This window comes from Petaurus breviceps, unplaced genomic scaffold (genome assembly GCF_028583685.1).
Source record: "Petaurus breviceps papuanus isolate PSGF00001 unplaced genomic scaffold, PetGlider_PUasm1.0 174, whole genome shotgun sequence".
NCBI lineage: Eukaryota > Metazoa > Chordata > Mammalia > Diprotodontia > Petauridae > Petaurus > Petaurus breviceps.
In genome coordinates this window covers 70395221-70420245 of record NW_027185761.1, presented here as the reverse complement: position 1 = coordinate 70420245, position 25025 = coordinate 70395221, and the positions used below count along the sequence as shown (strand labels likewise).

The window sequence follows — 25025 nt, the reverse complement described above, 5'->3', positions numbered from 1 at the left end:
TCTATCTATCTATCTATCTATCTATCTATCTATCTATCTATCTATCTATCTATCTATCTACATTGATGAAATCACAGTTCTATTGGGGGTATTTTAGTTGAGAGAAAATAACCAAGCATATCAGGTGAAGTGGGTACACCACAATATGGAGGTTAAATAGGGAAAAGTATTTCAGGACTGCCACCATTCTGCATTGGGCCAGTGACTGAGTCACCCACTCCTACATTCAAAGAATAGAGGATGAAGAGTGGATGTAGGATGAAGTCCTATTTTTGAGCAAATGGGAGAGAGTGCTGGGGAAAATAAAGTCTGAGGAGGCCCTGCCTGTGCTGGAGTAAGAGACATTGGACTTTAGTATCTGGTCATTTCCTTTCACCTTTGGTGGATTTTGATGTTTGGTGAAAAATGGGAAGGATGGACTTGTTTATATTTGGGTGGAATAGAGTACTTTTATTTCAGTTGTAAAGGCACAACTTTGTAAGAGGAGAATGATTAACATTCTCTCTCGTTAGGGTCCTTAGCTCTAGCCATTTGTTGGTGGATTAACTGTGCATTCTTCCCAACACTACAATCATTATTATTTGTTCCTAAAAGAATATGTGTGCTCATCTCCCCAGTGCATGTTTCCACTTTCACGAAATGTGCATGAATCTTCCCAAAGAATGTTTTGGCATTTTTAGTAAGAGACCAGGCATTATTGTCACATTCCAGGGCCCGTAACCAATCTACCTGTTCTTCCTTAAGTCAATTCGTTATTATTCATGATAGAACTACTGTAAACTTTAGTAAAAAAAAAAGTAAACAAAGCTCTCTCCTACTCTGTTCTGTCATTAGCCAAAACACATTACACAAACCCTTAAGAGTCTCAGAAAACTAGATAGTGTCACAAAATTGATTTAGCTTGGGGACTAAACTTAATATAGATGATTGCAGCTATTTCCTCATCTACAAAATGAGGCACCTGGACCAGAAAGCTCCTTTCTGCTCTTACATCCTAGGTTTTTTGCTGTTCTTGTACAGGTGGGCAGTGAGCAAAATCCTTGAGAGGATTATGGATCATAGATGCAGAACTGGAGAGGATCTCAGAGACCCTCTAGTCCAACTTCCCCATTTTACAGATGAGAAGAGTGAGACCCAGAAGGGTTAAGGGAATTGCTCCTGGGCACACACAATGAGTGAGTGTCTGAGGCAGGATTTGAATACCCAGGTTGTTCCAGCTCTGAGGACTGTCTCCTGGTGAGCCAAGATGCCACATATCCTCTCCCTACTTGGTTTCTGGTATTCCACATGGAATGTAGCATTTTCAGGGGGCAATGTCTCTTGACTCTAAGAGGTTACCAGAAGAGCACATCACACTGCCCATTGTTCACTCCAGAAAGAAAACTGAGTTTGCCACTTAGAGCCTATTGAGTAATGTCTGGCAATAGCTGGTGGTGAGTCAGATGCAGAGCAGGGAGGGCTTTTTTTTAAGCAATTGGGGTTAAGTAACTTGCTCAAGGTTACCCGGCCAGTTATTTCTGGGTGTGGTGCTGAGTGTCTGAGCCCGGGATTCGATCTCCAGGTCATCCCAACACTGGAACCGGTGCTCTTACTCGCTGAGCCACCTGGCCGCCCCAGGGAGGGCTTCTTAATGGTGTCCTCTTTTTTGGGCCATCCAACAGAGAATTCCATCATTATGGCAAGAGGCAACAAGTTCAATGGAAAGAGTACAAGAGTTGGAGCTGGAATGTGTGGATTCAAGAATTAGCTGTTCTATTTATTATGGACACATAGAATTTTAGAAATGAAGGGAATTAAATTATCATCTAGCTGACAGGAGCTGGTATCCCTTCTTCAACATCCCCCAAGAAGTTATCTTGGAAGCTTTGCCAGAAGACCTTCAAGTATATGGAGTTTCTCCCTCTCAAAGGGGGCCCATTCCACTTTTGAACAGCTCAAATTGCTAAGAAGTGTTTCTTCTTTATATTGAGAATGAATCTGCCTCTCTGTACCTCTCACTTCTTACTCCATTTCACCCTCCAGAGCCAAATAGTACCAGTCTATCGCCTCTGTTCATGATAACCATCAGATATTTGATGTTTATGTCTCTCCTTACCATGTCTTTGCTTCTCTGGGGGGTGGTGGTGGTGGTGGTGTAAATATCACCAATTCTTCCAAGAGACTCTTTTGTGGCCTCATTTTCAACTTTTTTTTTACTATCACAGTTGCCCTTGTTGGAACCTATTCCAGCTTGTCAATGTTCTTCCTAAAATGTGGTTCCCAGGACTGACCACAAGACTCTAGCTGTGGCCTGGTCATGGCAAAGAACAATGGAAGCACCATTTCTCTGCTTCTGGCTCTTAGGCCAAGGAACCCAAAAACTGTACCCATTGTTTTGGCCTTCATTTCATGCTGTTGAGGAATTCATTGGAAATCCCAGACTGATTTTATATAAGCTACTGTATGGTTCCATGCCCATCCATCCTTTAATTGTGCAATTGGTTTTTAAAAACTGAACTTTACATTTATTCATATCAAATTTCATCTTGTTAGATGTATACGATTTTCCTAGCCCAATGAGCTATTTGGGGTCTTATTCTACCATCCAATAGGATAGTTATCCCTCCAGCTCCGTGTTATCTCCAAATTTGATAAGTATCCCTTTACATGTTTGTCCATGTCGTTGATATAAATGAGGATCAGCACAGAGCCAAGGACAGAATCCCAATCAGATTCTCCAAATTTCTGAACTGGAAGTGACTGCATCTGGACTAATTCATACTTGGAAGGAGTTCTGACAAGTGGTTGTCTGGTCTCTGAAGTCAACCAAGATGAGCAAGGGGGACCCAGCACCCCTAAAAGTGGACAGCTCCTTCCATCTTTTTCTTAATTTTGCTCTCTGGGGTCAAATATAGCAAGACTAATTCCTCTTCCCCTTGACATCCCTTCAGATACTTGAAGACAGCTAGCATGCTATCTGTAAGGCTTCTCTTCTCCAGCTTAAACATCTCTCATCCTTTTAACCACCCTCATGAGAGGTGAACCCAAAGCCCTTCCCCATCCCAATTACCCTTCTCTGGACACTCTGGCTTATCAATGTCCTCCTTAAACTGTGGACAGAACCTTGGGAGACTCAAGTTCCCCTCAGATGCAGTTCCAAATCTCTCTACATTGTCCACTGGGATACATATGAGGCTTTGTCACATGCTTAGCTGAAATTCCAGTACGCCGTATTTGTATCTTTGACTCTGATTACCAGACTAATAAGCCTGTCAAGAAAGGAAATGAGATTAGCTTTGCATGACCAACTTTTGATGAACCCATGCTGGCTCTATTGATCAATGCTTACCTTTCCCAGTGCTGACAGATCATCCTCATAATGACACATCCCTGAATTTTATTAGGAACTGAAATCAGGCTCACTGTTTTACAGTTTGAAGAATCCACTTTCTTCCATATTTGGAAACCAGGACATTTATTTTGTTAGTCTTTCAGCATGTCTCATGTTCTCCCTCTGCTTTTTCCAGACTGTGATCTGGAATTAGGCAAATGACCTCTCTGATCTTGTAAATGCAGAGATTACTTGACCTCACTAGGCTATTTTGAAGAAAGTGCTTCATAAGCCTTAACATGACACTAGATGTGAGTTAATTTGATCCCTTCTTAGCAATGCCAATGAATTTTAGGTTTGTCATTTTCAACCCGTTTCAGAACAATACTCCAGGCAAGTGCTTATCTAGTCTCCTCTTGAAGGCCTCCAGTGATGGGCAGCTGGCTCCCAATGGAGCCTTTTCAAGATCTGGGTGGCATTAATCAGTAAGGATTTTCCTTTCTATTGAGCTGAACCCTACCTCTCTGTACCTTATGTTTACCATTCCTCATTTTGCTCTCTAGGGCCAAGACAGCAGCTATCATGTTCCCCACAGGGGATCTATTTTCCAGAACATGCATGCCCATTTTATTCAGTGGGTCCTTGCGTGGTGCCTTTGTCATCCTAATGATCCTCCCCTGGCCTTTCTTCAGTCCAGCTATGTCCTTGTCTAGCCCAATTTGGAGACCTTTCAGAGGAAAGAGACCAGGATGGGGGAACAGACTCATTATTTCAAAGAATAATATTGAAGTTCAGACTAAACTTACCTGCAAAACATGAGAATGCTTATTCTTAAAATGTTTTTCCTAGCAAACATTCTTTGTGTGAACACTTGCATATTAAAGATGCATTGAAAGTAAGTAATGGGCATTAAAAGAGAATATTCCACTGCTCCTTGCACTTTAGTCATCTTAACTTTGTGGCCTTTGTCTCAGGCCAAGTACTATTTCTACAAATTGTGGAGACTGCCTTCCTGGTGACTGATGCATTGTAGCCTGGAATCTTTGCATGGTTGTACGTGGATTTTTGGTCTCATTTCAATTCACTGGGTACTGAACATACATGCGAGTGGCACTGTGCTCTAGAAGGCAGTCCTTTAAGCACAAATGCCCCCTCCCCCCAGCACACAAATGAACTCTCTTTTATTTCCTCAGCACCTACAAATAGAACAGTAGGAGACTTCAGACATTCCGAGCAGAAACCTGGCCCCCCAACTGGATGCCTCTTGTAGTTAATTTCTAGACCTGAGATTCTGAGCACACAAATCAGTGCAATATCAGATGCTTCCTTCCAGCATGCCAGGACTGGTTCTGTGGCAGAGCATATAGCATCCTTCCCCCTGTCCTCACCTGCTTTAGACATCAAATCAGCCCTGCCATTTTGGGAAAGGACATATCAATCAATTTTCCTGTGTCTCTATTCCCCATCCCTGTGGCTTCCCAAACGGCCTTTCCTGGCCATAGCTTCCCATATTCACTACTTCTACTGGAAAGCAAATTTTGTGAGGGCTGGGACTGTCTTGCTTGCTGATATTTATGTCCACAGGGCTTGGCATATAGTAAGTACTTAATAAATGCCTTTTCTTTCATTCATGACTAGAAGTTGGCTCTCCAAGGGAAAATTGATGGAGCCAGGATGGACTTCATTTGTGGGGGGAGGGATTCTGTTTGATCTCAGTTAAAATGTAACTCTGGAAATGCACCTCCATCTTCTCCACACCTACTATTTCACGTAGCAGGTCCATGGAACTTTTGTAAAGTGAGTCAATGAAATGCTTCTTCACTGAGAGAGAAATAGGAAGAAAGGGAGGAAGGAGAGGGAGAGGAAGAGGGGAAGAGAGAGAGAGAGAGAGAGAGAGAGAGAGAGAGAGAGAGAGAGAGAGAGAGAGAGAGAGAGAGAGAGAGAGGCAGCACCAAAAAGGCAAATAAGAGGTGATACACACAGAGGCAGGCAGGATACTTACTGCTGACTAACTGGCCAACACTCAAAGCTGAAGAGGAGGAGGAGGAGGAGGAGGAAGAGGAAGCCTGGCGGACAGGACTTTGAGACATGGATGCTTGGCTGTGAGCCAGATGCAGAAGGTTGGCCTGGGAGGCAGCTGGACCCACTGGTGTCTGGGAGGGTTGGTGGAGCTACATGTTGAAATGTTTAAAGAGAAAGAAAGAGAGACACACACAGACAGAGATTTAGAGAAAAAAATCATCCTGAGCCTTTCAAGTACAGACTGAATCACTATTAATCATGAGGGGAGTTGTGAGGACACAGCTGTGAAGGCTTTTTTTTCCTTTCTTATTTTGCAACATACCTGACAGCCATTTTGCCAGTGATTCTGGAAGGGGTAAAGGAATTCTTTTTGTGGCTCAGGACACCTACGACCCACCATTTTTTTCTGCATACTTGAGCCCTAATGTGTTACTGAAGGACTCCTTGTGCCAGTTTAACAAAGATTAAGCCCCTTAATATGCCAGGAGCTGGGATTACAAGGACAGCCCCTGCCTTCAAGGAGCTTACGTTCTACCAAAAGAAAACAACATATACACAGATAAATCAATACAAAATACATACAAAAGTAAACACAAAGTAATTTCAGATAGGATGTGTGGAGGAAAGTACTAATGACTGGGAAAACTCCATTGGATTGTCAGATTATTTTTAAGCCCAGTTCTAAACATGCTACTCTTCTATTCAGTAAACTCCCGTGGCTCCTGATCACCTCCACTATTAAATATAAAATCTTCTGGTTGGTTTTGGAAGCTCTTGATCATCTGGCCTCCTCCAACCTCTCCAGTATTCTTACACCCATTCACCATTTGCCCTCAACTCAATAATCCAGTGACACAAGACGCTCCATTTCCCAACTCGGAATATTTTTACCAATTTTCTTCCATTCCTGGAACTCTCTCGATCCTTCTCTCCTCTTCCAGGCTTCCCTGGCTCTTTTCAAGTCCTAGATGAAATATCATCTTCTGCAAGAAGACCTTTCCAATCTCCTCTTAATGCTAGCGTGTTCTTTATGTTTATTATCTGCAGTTTATCCTGTTTGTACATCCCAGTTGGCCTGATGTCCTAGCCATCAGACAGAACACCTTGAGAGTCATGAGTGTTTTTTTTAGCCTTTCTTTGTATTCCTAGGGTTTATCACTGGGCCTTGCACAAAGTAGGTACTTAATGAATCCTTACTGACTTGTTGACTTGAGATTGGGAATGACCTCCTGTGGTGCTTAAGATGAGCCTTGAAGGGAGCTCAGGACTTCAAAAAGCAGAGGGGAGGAGGAGGGCATTCCAGGCATGGGACAAAGCTGGCACAAAGGATTCATATAGTTGGGAGGGTACACACAGTTTGGAAGTAGTTGGGAGATGGCATGGTGGCCCAGTTCTGGGAAATATAAAGTGAAAACTCACGTCTCCGAGCCCAGGGTTCCCTTAGTTCATGAATCCAAGACAACATCACAATCAATAGAGTAACATTAAGCATCTGCTCATGGTAACCAGCCAATCTTCTCATTGTTCAATCAACAACTGAATCCAGTGAATTCATTCTCTATAGGGACATGCTTACACGCCGAAGATTAAATTTAATTTTAATTTGCTAAATACAGACTACAAATCAGTTTACCACCTTTTGGGTTATCTTTCCAAGTTCATTCAGAAGACAACAGTTATGAATTATTGGGTCATGGGAGGACATTCAAAACTTGGCAATTCCAAGATGTGATGAAGCATGCTGAGCTATCAAGGGACAGGGCATGAGAAATAACCAATTTAATTTTGTTGTTCAGAGATCTTAATTTAAAAAATCCCTCTAAATAACACATGTAGTTGGATAGACAACTTCTAGGACTCAGTCACCAGGACATATATCTGTTACAGACACTGAAAGTGGACAATGATCCAGGCCTCACGTTGAGCAGGAGCAGGACAGGGGCTGACTGGTGTTTAGAATATTGTAAAAATAATTCCAATCATCCCAAAACTTCTCCCTGAAACAAAGAACCACCTTTTAAATAAAAATATTCTCCTGATGTTGTTGAATATTGACATGGAAACAACAATGTCCAAAGAGTTCAAACTGAATATCATTTGCAGGTCCATGGAGAAGTGAATGGAACACAGTGAGCAGTCTTTGACATATTTCAAGGAATTACAATAGAGGACTAGAGAGAAAGATGCCACCAAAGAAATGTATGAGTCATTGGGTGACAGAAATGACACCAATGGGCAGTCAATGTGCTCCACTGGTTCTCCTAACCTTAAGAGAAAGCGAGGCAGGTTGCCAGTCTATTGGGTGGGCCCCTCTGGTAAGTTTATGGGAGGCCCTGTAGGAGAGTTACAATGATGAGTCGATGTAAATGGGCTGCAATCTGCATTGTTGGGGGAACATGTGCATTGATGAGATCCCAGTCATTGGAGCAGCTGAAGATTTGAAAGCATAGTTCCAATCATAGGAACCTAGAGCAATCCAACAGTAATGATGTTGGTGGGACGACAAGCAAACACATGGACACCCATTAAAAATGTAGTCTGGAGCCTGTACTCTTTGCCTAGGCAGGCAAGAGGAGAAGTGAGGAGCTGAATCTCATGGAGAGATTTCTCTTTAGATCAAAGAAATTCTTTTCATGGCCCACCAGAATGCCCCACTCACTCTGCCTCTTCTGAGGCCTGATTGATCAATCGTAATCTACCTGTGGAGACTGCCCTTTGCAACTATGGCTCTGCTCAAACCCATCCAGGACACATGGCATTTACTTGGACTACACCTGTTATTTCACTGTCTAGGGGGGGAAAACTTACACTATCAGTGTGGATTAGCAACTGCTCAGTCTATTATCTAAGAGATTTGTTTGGGAAAGTGAGAAGTTAAGTGACTTGCCTAAGGTCACACTGACAAAATGTGTCAGAAGCAGGTCTTGAACTCAGGGCTTTCTGATCTGATAGCCAGTCTTCAATTCCCAACACCATGCTACCTTTCTATGGGGAAAAAGGAGGGGAAAATTACAGAGAAAGTCTAATCCCTAATACTGATAACACCATATCCCTCCTCTCCCCCAGCACCAATACTCCATTAGCTACTCTAATATCTAAAAATTGCAGTGTGTGTATGTGTCTGTGTGTGTGTCTGTGTAGGAGTTTTTGAGAACTGAATGGCATCCTGGGATTTGTAGTTCAGAAGGACAAGCATTCCCTTTTAGTTCTGAGAGGAAGCTAGACTACTGTGAAGGTGGACTTGAGTTATTCCTGGGAGCTTCTAAGAGAGTTCACAAGATCCATAAGACATTAAGTGGGGATTATATGAGCTGAGCAATTGAAGCAGTGAGGGAGATAGTGCATCCTGCCACATCCAGCCAAATGGAGCTGCAGAGAATTGGTGGCATGGAGGTAACAGGCAAGAGAAGAAAATGCAAGGAGACCAGAATTGTTACAGAGAAGGAAGAGGTCTAGGTGAGCCAGCAGGTACCTGTGGGCACCCCAGAAGGGAGGACTGAAGCTCCCAGTTGTACTCAGCTCTTCAAGGGAAGTTCCAAAAGATCTTTCCCCTTCTCCCTTCCTTGTGCTTTCCCAGTAACAGGCACAATAACACAGTCAGTTTACTCCTGTGACCAAGTGCTTACTATAATTGATTTTGGCCCAAATATAAAACCAAGAGTTAGCTAGAAATGAATAATATGAAATTAGGGCAGAGAGTCAAACCTCTTTCCTAATAGTAGGAATATTCCTAACTGAGAGCTCTGAGCTCTTGTCATTAACTTTTCATCTGATATGAACTCCACAAAAGAGAAGGGAATTACACGGACCCTGGACACGAGGACCATTATATTGCCCCCAGGCAAAGAGGAAGCCAATTGACTGATGAAATCTCTGGAGAGGAAGGAGCAAGGAAGAGAGGGAGGTGATGGTATAAAAGAGCACAGCCTAAACCAATCCTCAGAGAGGGTAAGTCAAGCCTGGTAAGAACTTAGCTCTAGGTTTGTCCAAAAGGGACAAGATAACAGAAAAGATGGGGAATCCTCTATGTCATCCTCCACAGGCACTCCCACTGGTACTGTAACAGAAATATTGCAGAATGGGATTGGAGGAGACTTCAGAGTTCATTAACCTCCACTTACACCTTCATTAGAACCTACACTGCCAAATATCTAATTAAGGCCATCCAGCTTTCACCTGAAGTGAGGGAGAATCCCTGGCCTTCAAAGGTAAAGCGAGATTACTTTGGATAGCTCTCATGGTAAAGAAAATTTTCCGCTGATATCAAGCCATAATCTGCCTCTCCATCATGTTCACACCACACAGCCCCTAATTCCATTCTCTGGGGCTAGGGAGGACAAATCTAAGGCTTCTTCCATATGACATTCTTTCAACTACCATAACCCTGCCAAGACTTCTCTTTCTAAGCTAAATATTTTCAACTCCATTGACTTTTCTTGAACTAATCCTCCTGAGGTATGATTTAGGCTCTCGGTATCCTGGCTCCCCTATTCTGGATAATGTTCAGCTTAGCAATGGTCTCCCCAAAATGTGGGACCTTGAAATGAACATGACACAGAAGAAGTGATCTGACCAGGGCAGAGCACAGGGTGACCACTGATTTCCTCTCAACGTGGTGTAAGCTGGCAAGAGCTCATCTGGCTGCCCTATCACATTATTAGCTCATTTTGAGGTAGCATTCCACTAAACTCTTTTTAAAAGATAAACTGCAATTTAACCCTGGATTCCCTTTTAGGTATTTGCAAAGTTGATTTTTTGAACCCAGCTATGAGGTATTTTACTTGTTTTTTTAAAAATTAAATTTCATCTTAGATTTGGACCAGTGTTTTAGCTTGGGGAGATGTTTTCAAATCCTCATGTCATCCAACATATGAGCTCTCCCTCCCAGCTCTTATCTGTAAATCTTACAAGCCTGCTAGTCCTCCAATTCTAAGGCACTTCTGTTCTCCACAATCTTTCAAAGACAAATGACTGTTGTTGGTGATCACATCCACTAGATACTTCAATACCCTGGAACTTAGGCCAGTAGGGGCTTGATGGCTTGAACTCAATGAAGGCATTTAGGTGATTAACTTATTTTGTGTTTCAAGTTCATAATACTCACTTTCGTTTTGTCCAAATATCATTGTCCTTTGAATGATTTCTCTTTGTGTCCTCAGAATTGTCTTTCCTAAGAACTTCCCATCCAGACCTCCTGGGCCAACATTCCTTTTAGATTTTAGATTATATGATGCTACTTAATCTTTTCTGAGCCCTCTGAAATCTACTTTCTCCCAAATCTTGCTTATCTAGCACATTATGTCCAGTTTTCCTCCTTCTCCATCATGAATCCTGGAGTACTTGTACCCCAAGGTTCCCTTCATTTCTACTTCACCAGCCATTTACTTCTGCTTGGTCAGAATCAAGCTTGGAATAGCAGTTGTCCCATGACTTCCACTTCCTTTTAAAACTTTAGGAATTTCTCCATTTCTGGCAGCAAGAATTCACGTAGATAATCCAAATAACTGAAATCTCTCATCACTATTATATCATGCTTCTTTTCCATACTTGTAATCTATTTCCCAAATTGGCCATCTCTTTCTTTCTTCTGTCCAGGTGGACTATAGTATGCTCACATGGCAATGCTACTTCTTTCTTTTGCCTTTGGTTTTCATCTAAACATTCTGCACGTTTAGCTCCTTTGATTCCTAATTCCCACCAAATGACATTGTTAATTTTTTTTCTTTCATTAGTATCTCTAATTCACCTTCCTTGATACTTACACTTTAGGCTTTGTGTATAGACATCTGAAGCTCTGGGGTTTATTACTAACTGCCTTAGATTTTGCCTCCTGTGATTTATTGGACTTCTCTATTGCTGTTCTTTCTGTTTTGTGGCTACTCTCTATGGTGTCTAGCTTGGTGAACCTAAACAAGCTATTTTCTTCCTTTCTCTTTCTTTTTAGTATTAAAGACCTCATGGTCAGATTTGCAAGACTGTGGGCAAATATATTTTTACTATGTCTTATTAGATTAACCTCATCCCTGGAACCATGTCCATCACTCTATATTTTTAGCTCCATTCCAGACATTCTTTACTATTTCTCTAAGAATGGGAAGAGGGATTTTACTATATACTAAGGCCATAACTTCTTGGTTCAGAAAAAAAATGAATTCAACTTACTCTGTTGTCTTATGATTCAAATTGTAATTCTGAAGTTCAGATAGAATCTGAAAAATAGTGAGCACTAGCCTTCCCTGTCAAGCTTTATATTATTATGCTAAAATAGAACCATTGTTTCTCTCTCAGCCTTATGCCACTGTATGCAGACAATGAATTCGGAATGCTGCAGAGGCTAACATAGTTCCTGCCCTACTCTAGAGTGTGGAGCATAATGTTTGTTCTTGATTTTTAAAAGCAGATATTTAGAAAAACTCTGTGTTTGTGATCAATACTTAAAAATATGAAAGTAGAAACATTTTCCACACTTTCCATACTTTCATGCTATGAAAAATTTGTTTTCATTTCTTTATTTTTTAATGGATTATTAATATGGCATTTTGGAACTGAATGTTGTAAACTAATAGTAAATAAATAAAAAAATAAATGCTTGCCAACCAGAAAAAAAGCACCATAGTTTACAAAACAAAAATGGGTGACCTTTTTCTCAGCTAAGAGTTTATTCTGTTTTAATAAAACTATTTAAAAATTATTTGGTTTTGACACAATAGACACTTTCCAGTAAACACTGAAACAGTTACTCCTATAAAGCAGAGTCTCCCCACACAGTTAAATAGCACACTCCTCAAGTTGTGTGGATGTGGATGACAATGTATGATGCTTTGTACTTTTGTAGTTTACTGATTACTAAAGGAAAAGATGGACATCCATTTTTATGCTCACAACATGGCATCAGTATTATCTGTTGCAATTGGCTGTATCCATAAACAATCATCACTAAGAACTGAGAAGGGCTGATGAACTACTGAAAGTGCATAAAAGTATAAAGTACACTTCATATCTTGAAAAAAAATCTTTACAAAAATCACATCTAAATGGGTGCATGATCTAGGTAGAAAGGCTGATACTGTAAGCAATCTGGGAAAGCAAGGAATAGTTTACCTGTCAGATTTATGGAGAGAGGAAGACTTTATGACCAAACAAGAATTAGAGAGCATTATAAAATGCAAAATGGATAATTTTGATTACATTAAATTGGAAAGATTTTGGACAAACAAAGCCAATGTAACCAAGATTAAGAGGAAAGTGGAAAATTGGGAAAAGATTTTTGCAATCAGTGTCTCTGATAAAGGACTCATTTCTAAAATACATAGAAATTTGAGTCAAATATTTAAAAATACAAGTCATTCCCCAATTGATAAATGGTCAAAGTATATGAACAGGCAGTTTTCAGAGGAAGAAATTAAATATATCTATAAGCATATGAAAAATGCTCTAAATCACTATTGATTAGAGAAACGCAAATCAAAACAACTCTGAGGTACCTCGTCTCACCAGTCAGATTGGCTAAGATGACAAAACAGGAAAATGACAAATTCTGGAGATGATGTGGGCAAATTGGAACACTAATGCATTGTTGGTGGAGTTGTGAACTGATTCAACCATTCTGGAGAACAATCTGGAACTATGCCCAAAGGGCTATAAATAATTTCATTTGACCCAGCAACACTACTTTTAGGGTTCTATCCCAAAGAGATCATAGAAGTGGGAGGAATTTCCATATGTACAAAATATTTATAGCAGCTCTTTTTTGTGGTGGCAAAGAATTGGAAATTAAGGAGATGCTCATCAGTTGGGGAATGGCTAAACAAGTTGTGGTATAAGAATGTAATGGAATACTATTGTGTTATAAGAAATAAGGAGCAGATGGACTTCATATTTACCTGGAGAGGCTTATACAAACTGATGCTGAGTGAGAAGAGCAGAACCAGGAGAAATTTGTACACAATTACAGACACAACATATGTGTGATGACCAACTTTGATAGACTGGTCTCTTCTCAGCAATGCAGGGTTATAAAACAACTCCAAAAGACTCATGATGGAGTGAGATGTCTACATTCAGAGAAAGAACTAGAAAGAACTAGAAAGAACAGAGTTTGCATGCAGATTGAAGCAAACTACCTGCTCTCATTCTTTTTCTTGCTTGGTTTTGTTTCCTCTTTCCCATTGTTCATTCCATCTGATACAGTCTTTCTTTACAACCTGACTAATGTCTAATGTGAAAGTATTTGCAGATCCTATACTTGATTGCATGCCATCATGGTGGGGAGGGAAGAGAGGGAGGGAGTGAAAATTTGAAACTCAAGGGATTGTGGAACTGAAACTTTGTAAACAAACAAATTAATAAAGACAAAAAAATTAAAAAATTCTTTAATCCTTGCACTGGTCTGTGGTTTCACTGCAATGATGCAGATCACACAACCCATCCCTGTCTGCATATCTGTGCTACTCTCATTCCTTCACTCGTGTTCTCCTATAGGTTCTCCAGAGGGGGCCAGAGCACGGTCGAAGCCTTCCTTTGGATATCTTAACATTGCCGGACGGCCAAAGGAGCGTTCAGGTTGCCATCTTTTGATCTTGTTATTTGAGTAACCCAACTCCTTTTCTCATCTTGTGTCTCTTTGATGATATTTTTTATGATGCTTCATGAATGTGGTTCATCATTGCTCTTGTGTTTCAGCCTGTTTATCTGCACCATGTGTGTCTCCATTGTCCTTTGAATGATCTTCAGTTTTAATTCTTTGGAGATAATAGTATTACATGACCTGGAGCCATAAATAATTAGCAGAAGAATATAGGCATTACAGAAATGGGCTTTTGTTTGAGAGAGAGGTGTGGGGTCAGTGGAAGCACGGCCTGATTTCCCAAATGCAATGCATTCCTCTTTCTTCTACCTCTTCAGCTCCAGATACAGTGTACTTCCTATCTGCTGTGTCTGTCCAAGGGATATGCACTGAAGGATTAGATCTATGCATTGTTCATTCAGCTGCATATTATCATCTGGATAACAGGCATCCTTTAGCCACTTGGGTTTTCTGGTGTATGTAGTTAACCTGAACTCTTGAGTGATTTGGGGTCCCATTTAGAAGCCTTTGTAATGTTATGAGGCTTAATGAAATCCTCATGGTATCATCCACAAAGAGGAGCATCTGGAGGGCCTCCCCATTACTGGGGCTCCCCCTTTCCTACAGACTTTGCAGCAGACAAATGCCATGACAGGACATACACTTGGGGAGCAATGCTTTCTGTCTCGCTGGATAATACCAATCAAAGGAGCATCAACCCAAAGCTTCTCTTTTTGTTCTTGCTTTTCCTCATTATGTCATTTCACCATATAAGTGGGAGACACCTTGTTGGAGGAGGTAACATTTAACTTTACTGAATCACCTGCTTTTTTTTCCTGCCATAGTGAACTAATAAGACCAGTGGGACTTTGTATACTCTTCAACTTTTAATAAGTTATATGACTACAAACATTTGGTCTGCTAGAGAAAATGATTTGCAAAATCCTTCCTATTCTTATCTTATATTTTATCAAGGTTATCCTCAACACATGTGCAAATTATTCCCTCAAAGATTTTGTAGACATGAGAAAATGGAAGGTGCATGAATTAGTAGTTATTGATATCCTCTTGAAATCCCTTTTGGGATAGTAATTATGTTTATGAGTGTTTTCAATCATTCAATATTTTCTCTTAGATATTTTGAGAATTGATCCCTCAATGATGTGACCTCTATCGTGGATCTTCTCTTTGTACATTTGGGCTGGTCCAACTTTTCCTCATCTCTTTGTTTTCTCTGGTGTCATTTCTGCTTCATGATGTAGCAAAATGTAGATTGTTAGGTAAAAGTCCAAATATAGTTCCGCTGTTATTGAGGGAAAAATTGTTAGAGAAATCTTTACAAATTTCATTCATTTGTTGTTTATTCATTTACACTTGATTGTTGTCTGCCTTCCAATTTTGCCCTTAAATACTCTTTAGATCATCTGACTTAATTGAGTCTCTCACCAAGCTGTCTATACTAATTTTCCTCTCTACTGTTTCTCATTATTTTATGAGTGTTCCTCAAAATCTTTCTTAATCCTTCTCCTAAAAGTTTTTCACATGAGTTTATATTGTAAATTAATGTTTCCCATGGCTTTCACATCTCTGTGCTTGGCAAGGAGATCAAGTATTTGTTGGATTAAGGAGTTTCTAGGCTATTTTGACATCCTTGTTGTGTTGACTTCTTTAAATTGGATAAAACTTGAAGGAATCAGACTACAGAAAAAGGTAATATTTTGATGTCTATTTCTTTATCCATTTTGTACTTTTATGCATGGATAGCTTGCATGTTTGTTGACTGATTCATCGACATATTTAAATAGATTTGGCTGTAGGGCACCCCGTATTTTAAAATATTATATCTTCTGAAAGGATGTTGATTTTTTATTTTTATTTTTAGCAAGCCAATGATTTGACTGTCCACAAATAGCTGATTAAGAAATGACTCCTCATTGGTAATTAGGCATCTAGGTGGCACACCATACCTAGAGTCAGGAGTGCCTCCATTAAAATCTTGTCTCAGATACTTCCTAGCTGAGCGACCCTGAGTAAATCATTTAATCTCTTTCTGCCTCAGTCTCTTCATCTGTGAAATTCAGATAATAACACCACGTACTTCCCAGAGTTATCATGAGAATGAAATGAAATCATATTTGCAAAGCACTTTGCAAACCTTAGAGTCAGGGGTGGGGTAGTAATTGTTTAATAATTAGCTCTCCAAAAATGCATGATGCACTTGGCAGTTTAATCTGCTTTCTTAACCATTTCTCTATCACTTTCTTAAGTCTAGACAATCAAGAAAATGGTAAATCAAGCCTTCATTTATAGCATTTGCCGATTTCTAAGGCGGAAATGCTCATATTGAAAATTTAACAATCAGTTCTTGAGGCCCAATACAAGCTGGCTTTGTACACTCCTGCAAAAATGCCTTGTACATGCTAACTATTATTATTAAAATGTTATTTATGGTAATATTATTTCCTGGTAATAATGTCTAATGCCTCCCAGTTCTCCTCTTGAAGAAAGTGTTCATAATTTTGTGTGTGTATGTGTGTATGACTTCTGTGTATTCTGAAATAATTCAAATTCTTTTATTTCTTAATTCTGACTTATAATTTCCAACTTTTTTTTTTTTTTGCTGTCCTCTCCTATGCCTCTCTTAGGACTGAGTTAGATAATGCTTAAGCACTTTACAAACCTTAAAGCAGTATGCACCAGATATTTGTTATTATTATTTTGTTTTGTGGTTATTATTTGCATCAAAGCTGTCCAGTGTGAATGTTGATGTTGATTTTTGGGGGAGGGTCTCATCAGGTTCTTTACAGCATTTCACTCTTTTCCATCTCCTCTGTAACAGATTCTGGTGCATAAGCTATGATTATCTAAGGCATCTATTTTACAAATGCTCGTTGGGAGCCAGGGAAGATGACTAAGTGCCCCATCAAATGATGTTTCCTGCTGCCTTTGGAGAGTGAAGCCAGCTCCCCTTGATCCTCTCTTGTCTTCCTAAGGAGAGTCTCTGAGCTATCTTTTCATTGAGCTGCTCCTGCCTTTTGTTTTCTGCTTTCATTTGTCATGGAGGTATCAGCATTGTTCTGCTTCAGCCCTCTCAGCACTTTGTCCACTCCTTGGTCACTGGACAAGGATTTCACATCCACCTTTACAACTGAAGTCAATTCAGTCTTGCCATTGCTACTCAAAAGGGTCTGCCAATCAACCCCACTGTGGCTACTCTCACCATTCCTGTGTGGCAGCTTCTTGAAGCAGAACATCCCTCTCTGGCCACCACTTTCCAGAACTTAGCAGTGGCTGGCCCGTAGTGTTTATTAAATGTTTGCTGATTGACTGACTTTTATATATATATATATATATATATATATATATATATATATATATATATGTGTGTGTGTATGCGTATGTGCATGTATATATGTATGTGTATGTATATATGTATGTGTATATATGTACACATATACACACATATATACACACATGTATTTCCTCTTCCTATGAGAGGGTAAGTTCCCTCAGGGTGGGGATATTCTCCCTTTTTTTGGTTCCCCGCCCCCCCCCCCCCCGGCTTAGTCATCTCCTGCTCTCTCCATACTTGGATCTTGGAACAGTGATAATCAATAGTAATTATATTATATATAATAAACAGTTAAAACCAAATAAATAATAAATGATCATAAAATAATAAAAATAAAATGACATATAAAATAATAAAAATGATCCTGCTTCTCTTTTCCCAATGGCTCATTTACATAGCACTTTTGACAAAGCACACAGTAATAATAACAATTCCTAGCCGTTACATAGCACTAGCGTGTTTACAAAGCACTTTAAAAATGTCACCTAATCTTGTTCTCACAGCACCCTCAGAAGTAGGTGCTATTATTATTCCAATTTTACAGATGAGGAAACTGAGGCAAGCAGGGGTTAAGTGGCTTGCCTGGGGTCACACAGCTAGTAAGTGTCTGAGGCTGGATTTGAACTAAGATCTTCCTGACTCCATGTCCATCGTTCTATCTGTTGCTCCACTTAGCTGCCTAGTAAATACTTTTCCTAAAGGCTTTGCATTCATGCATTCACTCAGTCTTCATATGAAATCCTAGAACTGTGACACTTTGAACACTCTGCCCCATCCCACCACTCTGCCACCATCACCAAAGAGGCAAAGAACATTTTACATTTTTCTTTATTTCACAGCTTTCTATGTTAAAAATAACCCTGCTATTAAATACCATGTAAGAGAATTAGTTTTCTTTTTCCAGCAATATTATTGATTGAGATTTCAGTGCTGCCTTGGGGCAATATCAGATAAAATTACAGAGGATTATTGGTCCTTTCCTCAGCTTAACAACAACAACAGCAGCTGAGATTTCTACAGGACTTTAAACTTTGGGCAGCACTTTCCATGGATTTTATCTCATTTGATCTCTAGTGGATGATACATTATCTGGGGCAAGTCATCTTGCTTTTCGCCTTTCTTCTGCTTTGCCTCCAGATATCCTCTGGGAACATGATCTCCTTTTTTGGAGTTTTCTCCCTGCCCTCACACTTAACATTGCTGCCAAACGGGGTGGCCCATTCTTCCCTGTGCTTGGCAATGCATCCTTCATCTTCATGCATTTGCACAAGCTTTCTACCTGCCAGGTATGTTTCCCCTCCTTACCTCCACCTTTCAGATTCCTCATCTGTCTTCCCCACCCCACATAAAAGACTCTGCTTATGTGTTGCCTCCTTCATGAAGCCTTTCCTACTCCCCCAAGCAGTGAGGGCTCTCTTCCTTTTTGCATTTCTTTGTACTTGCTTTTCTGGTTTAGAGGGCAGCTAGACAAAGGCAGAGGGGTTCGTCATTGATCAATTGATTCCTCCCACTCCCCAGCTGATATCATTAAAAATAAAGGGCAAGGGGCGGCTAGGTGGCAAAGTGAGTAAAAGCGCTGGCCAGAGTCAGGAGGACCGGACTTTGGTTCCAGCCTCAGACACTTAACACCCACACAAAAAAACTAGCCATGTAACCTTGGGCAAGTTACTTAATCCCAATTGCCCTCCAAAAGGCAAAAAAAAAATAAAGGGCAAGTGGCAGAAGTAATGAGGAATTCTTGGTATATACCATAAGCTTGACAAGTGCTGTAAAAGGATGCTATGTCTGGCCATCCTTTCATGAGATATGAATATGTTCTTTGATTGAATTAAAAAGTGTGTCTCAAATTGGCTGGCTACATTTCTGGAACCTTTGAAACTGTTAAATCTGTCAACTCTAGATTGGTCAACATAGCAAGAGACTGAGAGAGTCCAAACTTAGAGTGGCCTTGTAGAATAGAACCTTTGTGCCTACCAGAAGGCAGTCAGTGGAGAGGGTCTCTCTGTCCCTCTTCCTCCATTAGACAATAGAGCTACTAGTTTAGTAGGAGAACCTGATGCAGCAATCGCTGATTTTGCCAGTTTAGGAGAGTTCAGGAAAGAGCCAGCAATTGAGTAGACATGCACACATGCTCCCCAGACCAACACAGACACAGAAATACAGCCATTTGAGGGAGGGAGCAGTTCAACTGAACATGAAGATGAGAACTGACTGTGGATTTAAGGGAGAATTAGCCCTTGTAACCAAGAGTTGAGCTGCAAAGAGGAGCAGACCCTAGGAGCCCAGATAAACAACCCGTTCATCAGAGAGAGTACCTAGAGAATAGTTGTAGAGAGTTTGCTATATGGAGACAATGAATATTAAGATCCCGATGTACTGAGGAGAAAGCTGCCTTGGCTTCATGTGTGCCTCATCACCAATGTACACTAAGTCTGTGCTCATTCCTCTCCTGGCTTGTGGGAGGGCAGAGCTCAGGTTTATGGGGGCAATGTTTTGTATCTACTAGTCTTATTGTACCATTTAAGTAAATGCCTTTGCTAATTGGGAGCTAATTGTGCTTGCTGACTGACTATTAAGTGAAAGCCAACCAGTAGGGGCTCATGAGCTATGACTTTAGGAGTGCAGATCTACAGGGTACAGATCCTTGGAGAAGCATCTGCCAGCTGGGAACCCAAATATCGAGTTCAAGTACAGTTTAGGGGAGTATCCCAGAGGAGGCATGATATTGTGTGTGTGTGTGCTTTCCCTCCAATAGAATCTAAATTCCTTGAGGATAGTGACCATGTTCAGTTTTTGTCCTTGTATAGTCAGTGCTTGGCACAATGTCTAGCACATATTACGAAAATAGTGATTTTTATCAGTGTATGCATTGTGCTCTAAGATGCAGCTAATAAGCACTATAGAAGTTATTTTTTTAAAAAGAATTGCTGTGGTTGAAAAATCCATCTTTCTGCAGCCAGTCTTCTAATAATGAGCCTCTGTGAACAGAAGTAGGCTCGTTGTTGGATAGTAGACACAGTTTGTCACCAGACTTGGGGGCCTTTTCCAACGCTGTCTTTTGCATTTGTTTGATGGATTCTAATTCCATCTGTGAGCTAAGCTCTTAAGGAAGCCCTGTGCCAAGGGCTCTTAAAACTACAAACAAAAAGTAGAACTAGTTCCTGCCCTTAAGGAACTTTTATTCAAATGGGATAGACAACTTGTGTGCAAATATCTATATGCACAGATGAATGCAGAATTAAAGGAAGTTTAATCAATCAATGAATTGATCAATCAAACATTCACTAAGCATGTGTGCCATGCCAGGTATGGTGCTAGGTTTGGGGATGCAACAATAATACAGAAGCACACCTATGGCTGTTGTGCTTGAAGATTCTCCGAGGGTTTTCCTCACAGTAACTCAGTGCCGTAGGTGGTACTCTGGACATCGGCTCCATTTCATAGATAAAACAACAGAGGTTGAGTGACGTGGCCAGCATCTCATAGCTCTTCAAGTGTCAGAGATGGAACTCCCATCCAAGCCTTCTGACTCCTGGTAGAGGACTCTTTCTGCCACTCCATGCTCCCTTTCCATGGAAAGCAGTGGAAATAAATGAGCTCCTTTATTTCCTGGTGTTAACTTTTTAAAGTCTAGCTCAGATCTATTTGAAATGCCTTGAAACAGGTAGTAAAGTTAACAAGTCGGGTAAATCGGCAGGAGATGAGCAAGTCTGAAGCCCAGATATAAAGGCTGTGACTCAGAGGAGATCATGGGCCATAAAGTCCTGAGGCAGGAGGAGGCACAGAGCTCAAAATCATTGGTAGGCTGGGGGATATCAGTCTTCAAACTTTTTCTTTAAATATAACCCTTTACATGAAGAAATATGGCACAGACAGTCATGAAAGAAATAAGGATTTCTACTGTATGGTAGAAAAGTTGGGCAATTTATTTCTCCCCAAGATTTATGACAAATGTCTGATTTCAAAGCAGGCTGGTTCCAACAATAAGATATTTCACAAAATATGGGAACAGAAACTTCCTTAGTTCACAGAGAGAGGAAAACACATATTTACAGAATTAGGGGCAGGGCTATGTGTATGTATGCCCTCTCAGGACATTTATTTATGATTTTTTCCCATTCAGGTCATCTTCCACTCATTTGACTGTGGCCCAGAATAGTGACCTCAGCTCCTTCATTAGTTGGGGTCAATGGTAAAGGACCCAGCCACTCTGATACTCCTCATGGAGCACCTGATATGCCCCCTATCTATGGAAAGAACAGATTTCAGAAAGTTCTGAGAACACTTTGGTAGAATCCTATGGCCTAAAATTTTATAAAGGGAGTTAGTCCATGAGAAATGAAAGAAGCTCAAGAATGAAATTCTGAAGACAAAAATAAATTATTCAAATGAGGAGGATGAAGGGTATGTAGCGTAGTGGGAAAACCCTTGGATTTCGAGTCAGAAGATGGAGGTTGGAATCCTAGCTGTATTATTGACTATCTGTGTGACCTTAGGCAAGTGACTTACCCTCTCTGGGCCTAGTTTTCTCCACTGTAAAATGAGGGATTGATATCAATTATTTCTAAGGTCCCTTTCAATTCTAGATCGATGAACCCATGACTAATTAAAGACAGCACATTCATCAAAGCAGATTTCAAAAAATCACTAAGAGCAGGTAATTGAGGTTGAGCACAAAAGCTTAGCATGATCTGAGGATTGTGATGCTAATGTGAACAAAATATTTTTTAAAAATAAAAATGTTTAAAAGTATTGGGAAAAAAGATGAAGTATAACAAGAAATGTCTAGACCTGCTACTTAGAAAGAGTAAGATGATGGTAATGGGGAATAGAAAAGGCAGTACAACTCTCATGTTGCTTCTGTTTTCCTTCATCTTTGGACTGGGACAGACATACCAAAATGCCTACTAGTGAGTCAAAACACAGTAAGTATCAGAAGAGATATAATGAGGTGAGCTAGCTGTCCTCAATGAGTCCGCATCACCATCTCTTACCACAAAAGTGAGTACTAAACTTTGGCAGGATTACAGAGTCACTTTTATTGGTCTTTGAAAGATTATGGAGAACAGATCACTGCAGAATTGGAGAGATGTCAATGTCCTGATTTTTTTTTAAAAGGGAAGAGAGTAGAGTCTTGAGCTATAGTACCAAAAACTGACTTTGATTCTCGGGAAATTTCTAGAACTTGTTATTGAAGAGATTTTGTGTGGACATCTAGAAAAGGAGGCAATGGTCACTAAGAAGCAGCAGAACTTGATCAAGAACAGCTCAGGCTTGCCCAATCTCATTTTCTGTTCAATTTGGCAACTAGACTGGTAGTTCAGGATAATGCCATAGATGCAGGTAACTTAGATTTCAGCGTAGCATATGACAAAGTCTTTCATGCCATCATTGTGAATGAAATGGAGAGATAAATGTGAATTTAGACTAGAGTTCAGTAGATTTGGAACTAATTGAATGTCTGAACTGAAAAATCTTCCTCAATGGTTCAAGGTTAACTAGGAGAGATGAGTCTAACAAAGTGTTCCAGGGATTTGTTTTTGGTCCTCTGCTACTGGACATTGTCTAAGATGATTTCAATAGAGGCATGGGTGGCATTCTTCTCCAATTTACAGTTGACACAAAACTGGGAAGGCTAGCTAACATGGTAGATATTGTATTGGCTCTGTGGATTCCAAAATATCTTGAGGGGCTAACGTGATAACCAAATATGGCTAGGTGGTGCAGTGAATGGAGCACTGGCCCTGGAGTCAGGAGGACCTGAGTTCAAATCTGGCCTCAGACACTTAACACAAAAACTGTCATGTGACCTTGGGCAAGTTACTTAACCTCAATTGCCCTCCAAAAATAAAAAATAAGAAAAATAAAAAAAAATAAAAATTAATGTAGAAGTTAAAAACTGGAGGAACCATGACTGGACACCAGTTTATTTGAGAAAGATTGTGTGGGTTTTACAGACTACACATATACTATGAGTCAAGAAATGATTCATGTCAGTAAAAAACAACCATGCTTAGTCTTCATTAAATAAACACAGTCAAGAATAAATGAAAGTCTGTACTCTTCCCCTGTCAGACCCTTTCTGTTGTTTTGTATTTAGTTCTTCGCTTTGCATTTTAGGAAGGACATGGACAAGTTGGAGAGAATCTGAGGTGGGGAGTGCTCAAGATAGAGTGATTGCAGATTGTGCTATAAGAAGATTTCTTGAAAGAACTGGGCTAAGGATGTTTATTTTGCAGAATGGAAGACTCGTGATGTCTGTCCTCAGTATTTGAAGGGCTGTCGTATGGAAGGAGGAATGCATTTTTTCTGTTTGGTCTCAGAGGATAGAACTAACATTAATGGGTGGAAGGTAGAGAGAGGCAGATTGAGGCTTGGGATGAGACAAAATTCAATAATGAGGACTACTGAAATGGGATAGGTTGACTTAGGAGAGAGTGGCATCCTCTTCATTCCTCTGGGAGAAGCTTTATGGCCGCTTGATGGGGATGCCATCGCAAAGACTCTCAGACAGGTAAGAGGTGAATTAGAAGATGTTCTCTGGCTCCTCCTGTTTATCTGGTTCTCTGAAGGTTCTGTCATCGTAGTAAAACACCTGACTGGTCTTAGCAGATTGGAAAGACTTTGAGCATAGTCATGGTAACAGAATCCATGTACCTGGCATTGTGTGGAACAGTATGGCTAAGTGGGAGAGTCTCTTACTTGAAGCTTGGATACTAGAGAATAATTCCTTATGTTGCAACAGTACATGAAGACCTTCTACTGAGGTATGGAAGGGTGACAATCTGCACTGGTGGGGGGAGTAGTCATACAAATGTAATCACATGAATCTTTTTGATATTCTGCTATAACCTCCAGTCCCACTGTTACCTAAGAGAAACAATCAATTAATAAGCACTAATCAAACACCTACTATGTGCCAGGAAATATGCTAAAATTTGGGGACAAAACAATAAAACACATTTAAAAATGTTGTTATGGCAGTGATCTTTCTGAATCCAAGTCTGGTGCTTTGTTCACTATACCAAGCTCAGGTTCAAGGATGGGCTCCTTGACTCTATGAATAATCTTCCTGTTGTATACTTGATCAAAGGCCATTAGAAAACAGTTCTCAAAAAGAAGAACTTCAAACTCTTAGCAAGAACATGAAAGATTGTTTTAAATCACTAATAACAAGAGAATGAACATCAATAATAGCTTTGGTTTAACTTCACATCTAAGAAATCAGCAAAGATGATAAAGGAGGTGGTAATGAATATAGGAGATGTGAAAAGACCTTGTTAGTGGAAATGTGATTTGATTCAACCATTCTGGAAAGCAACTTGGAATTGTGCTAAGAAAGAAAGTAAAATGAACTACTTATGCCCTTTGACCCAGAGGTCCCCTTGCTAGGCATATGCTTCAAGGAGGTCAATGATAAAAAGAAAGGCTGCATGTAAACCAACATTCTTTAGCAGTACTTTTTGAGTAATAAGAATATGGAAACAAAGTAGATACCCAATGATTAAAGAGTGGCTAAACACATTGTGATTCATGAACATAATGTTACAAGAAATGAAAAATAAGACAACAGAGAAAAATGGAAAACATATGAATTGATATGAAGCAGACCCAGGAAAACAATATGCACAATGAGTAAAATGATGGAAATGGCAAGAACAAAAACAACAGAATTGAAATTCAATGTAGGGAAGAGATCACGAAGAAGCCAGTCCCCAAAGAAGAGGAAGAGATCACGAAGAAGCCAGTCCCCAAAGAAGAGGAAGAGATCACGA

The 25025-nt window shown here is 40.1% G+C and overlaps 1 protein-coding gene across 1 annotated transcript in view; it reads right to left on the bottom strand.

Moving 5' to 3' along the window:
• The window catches only part of POU6F2 (POU class 6 homeobox 2), a 527063-nt gene that overhangs the window by 14536 nt on the left and 487502 nt on the right, over nucleotides 1–25025 (bottom strand). The window contains exon 8 of the mRNA XM_069084552.1: nucleotides 5313–5481. Within this exon, the coding sequence (XP_068940653.1) occupies nucleotides 5313–5481 (169 nt within the window). The remainder of the gene's footprint in view (nucleotides 1–5312; nucleotides 5482–25025) is intronic.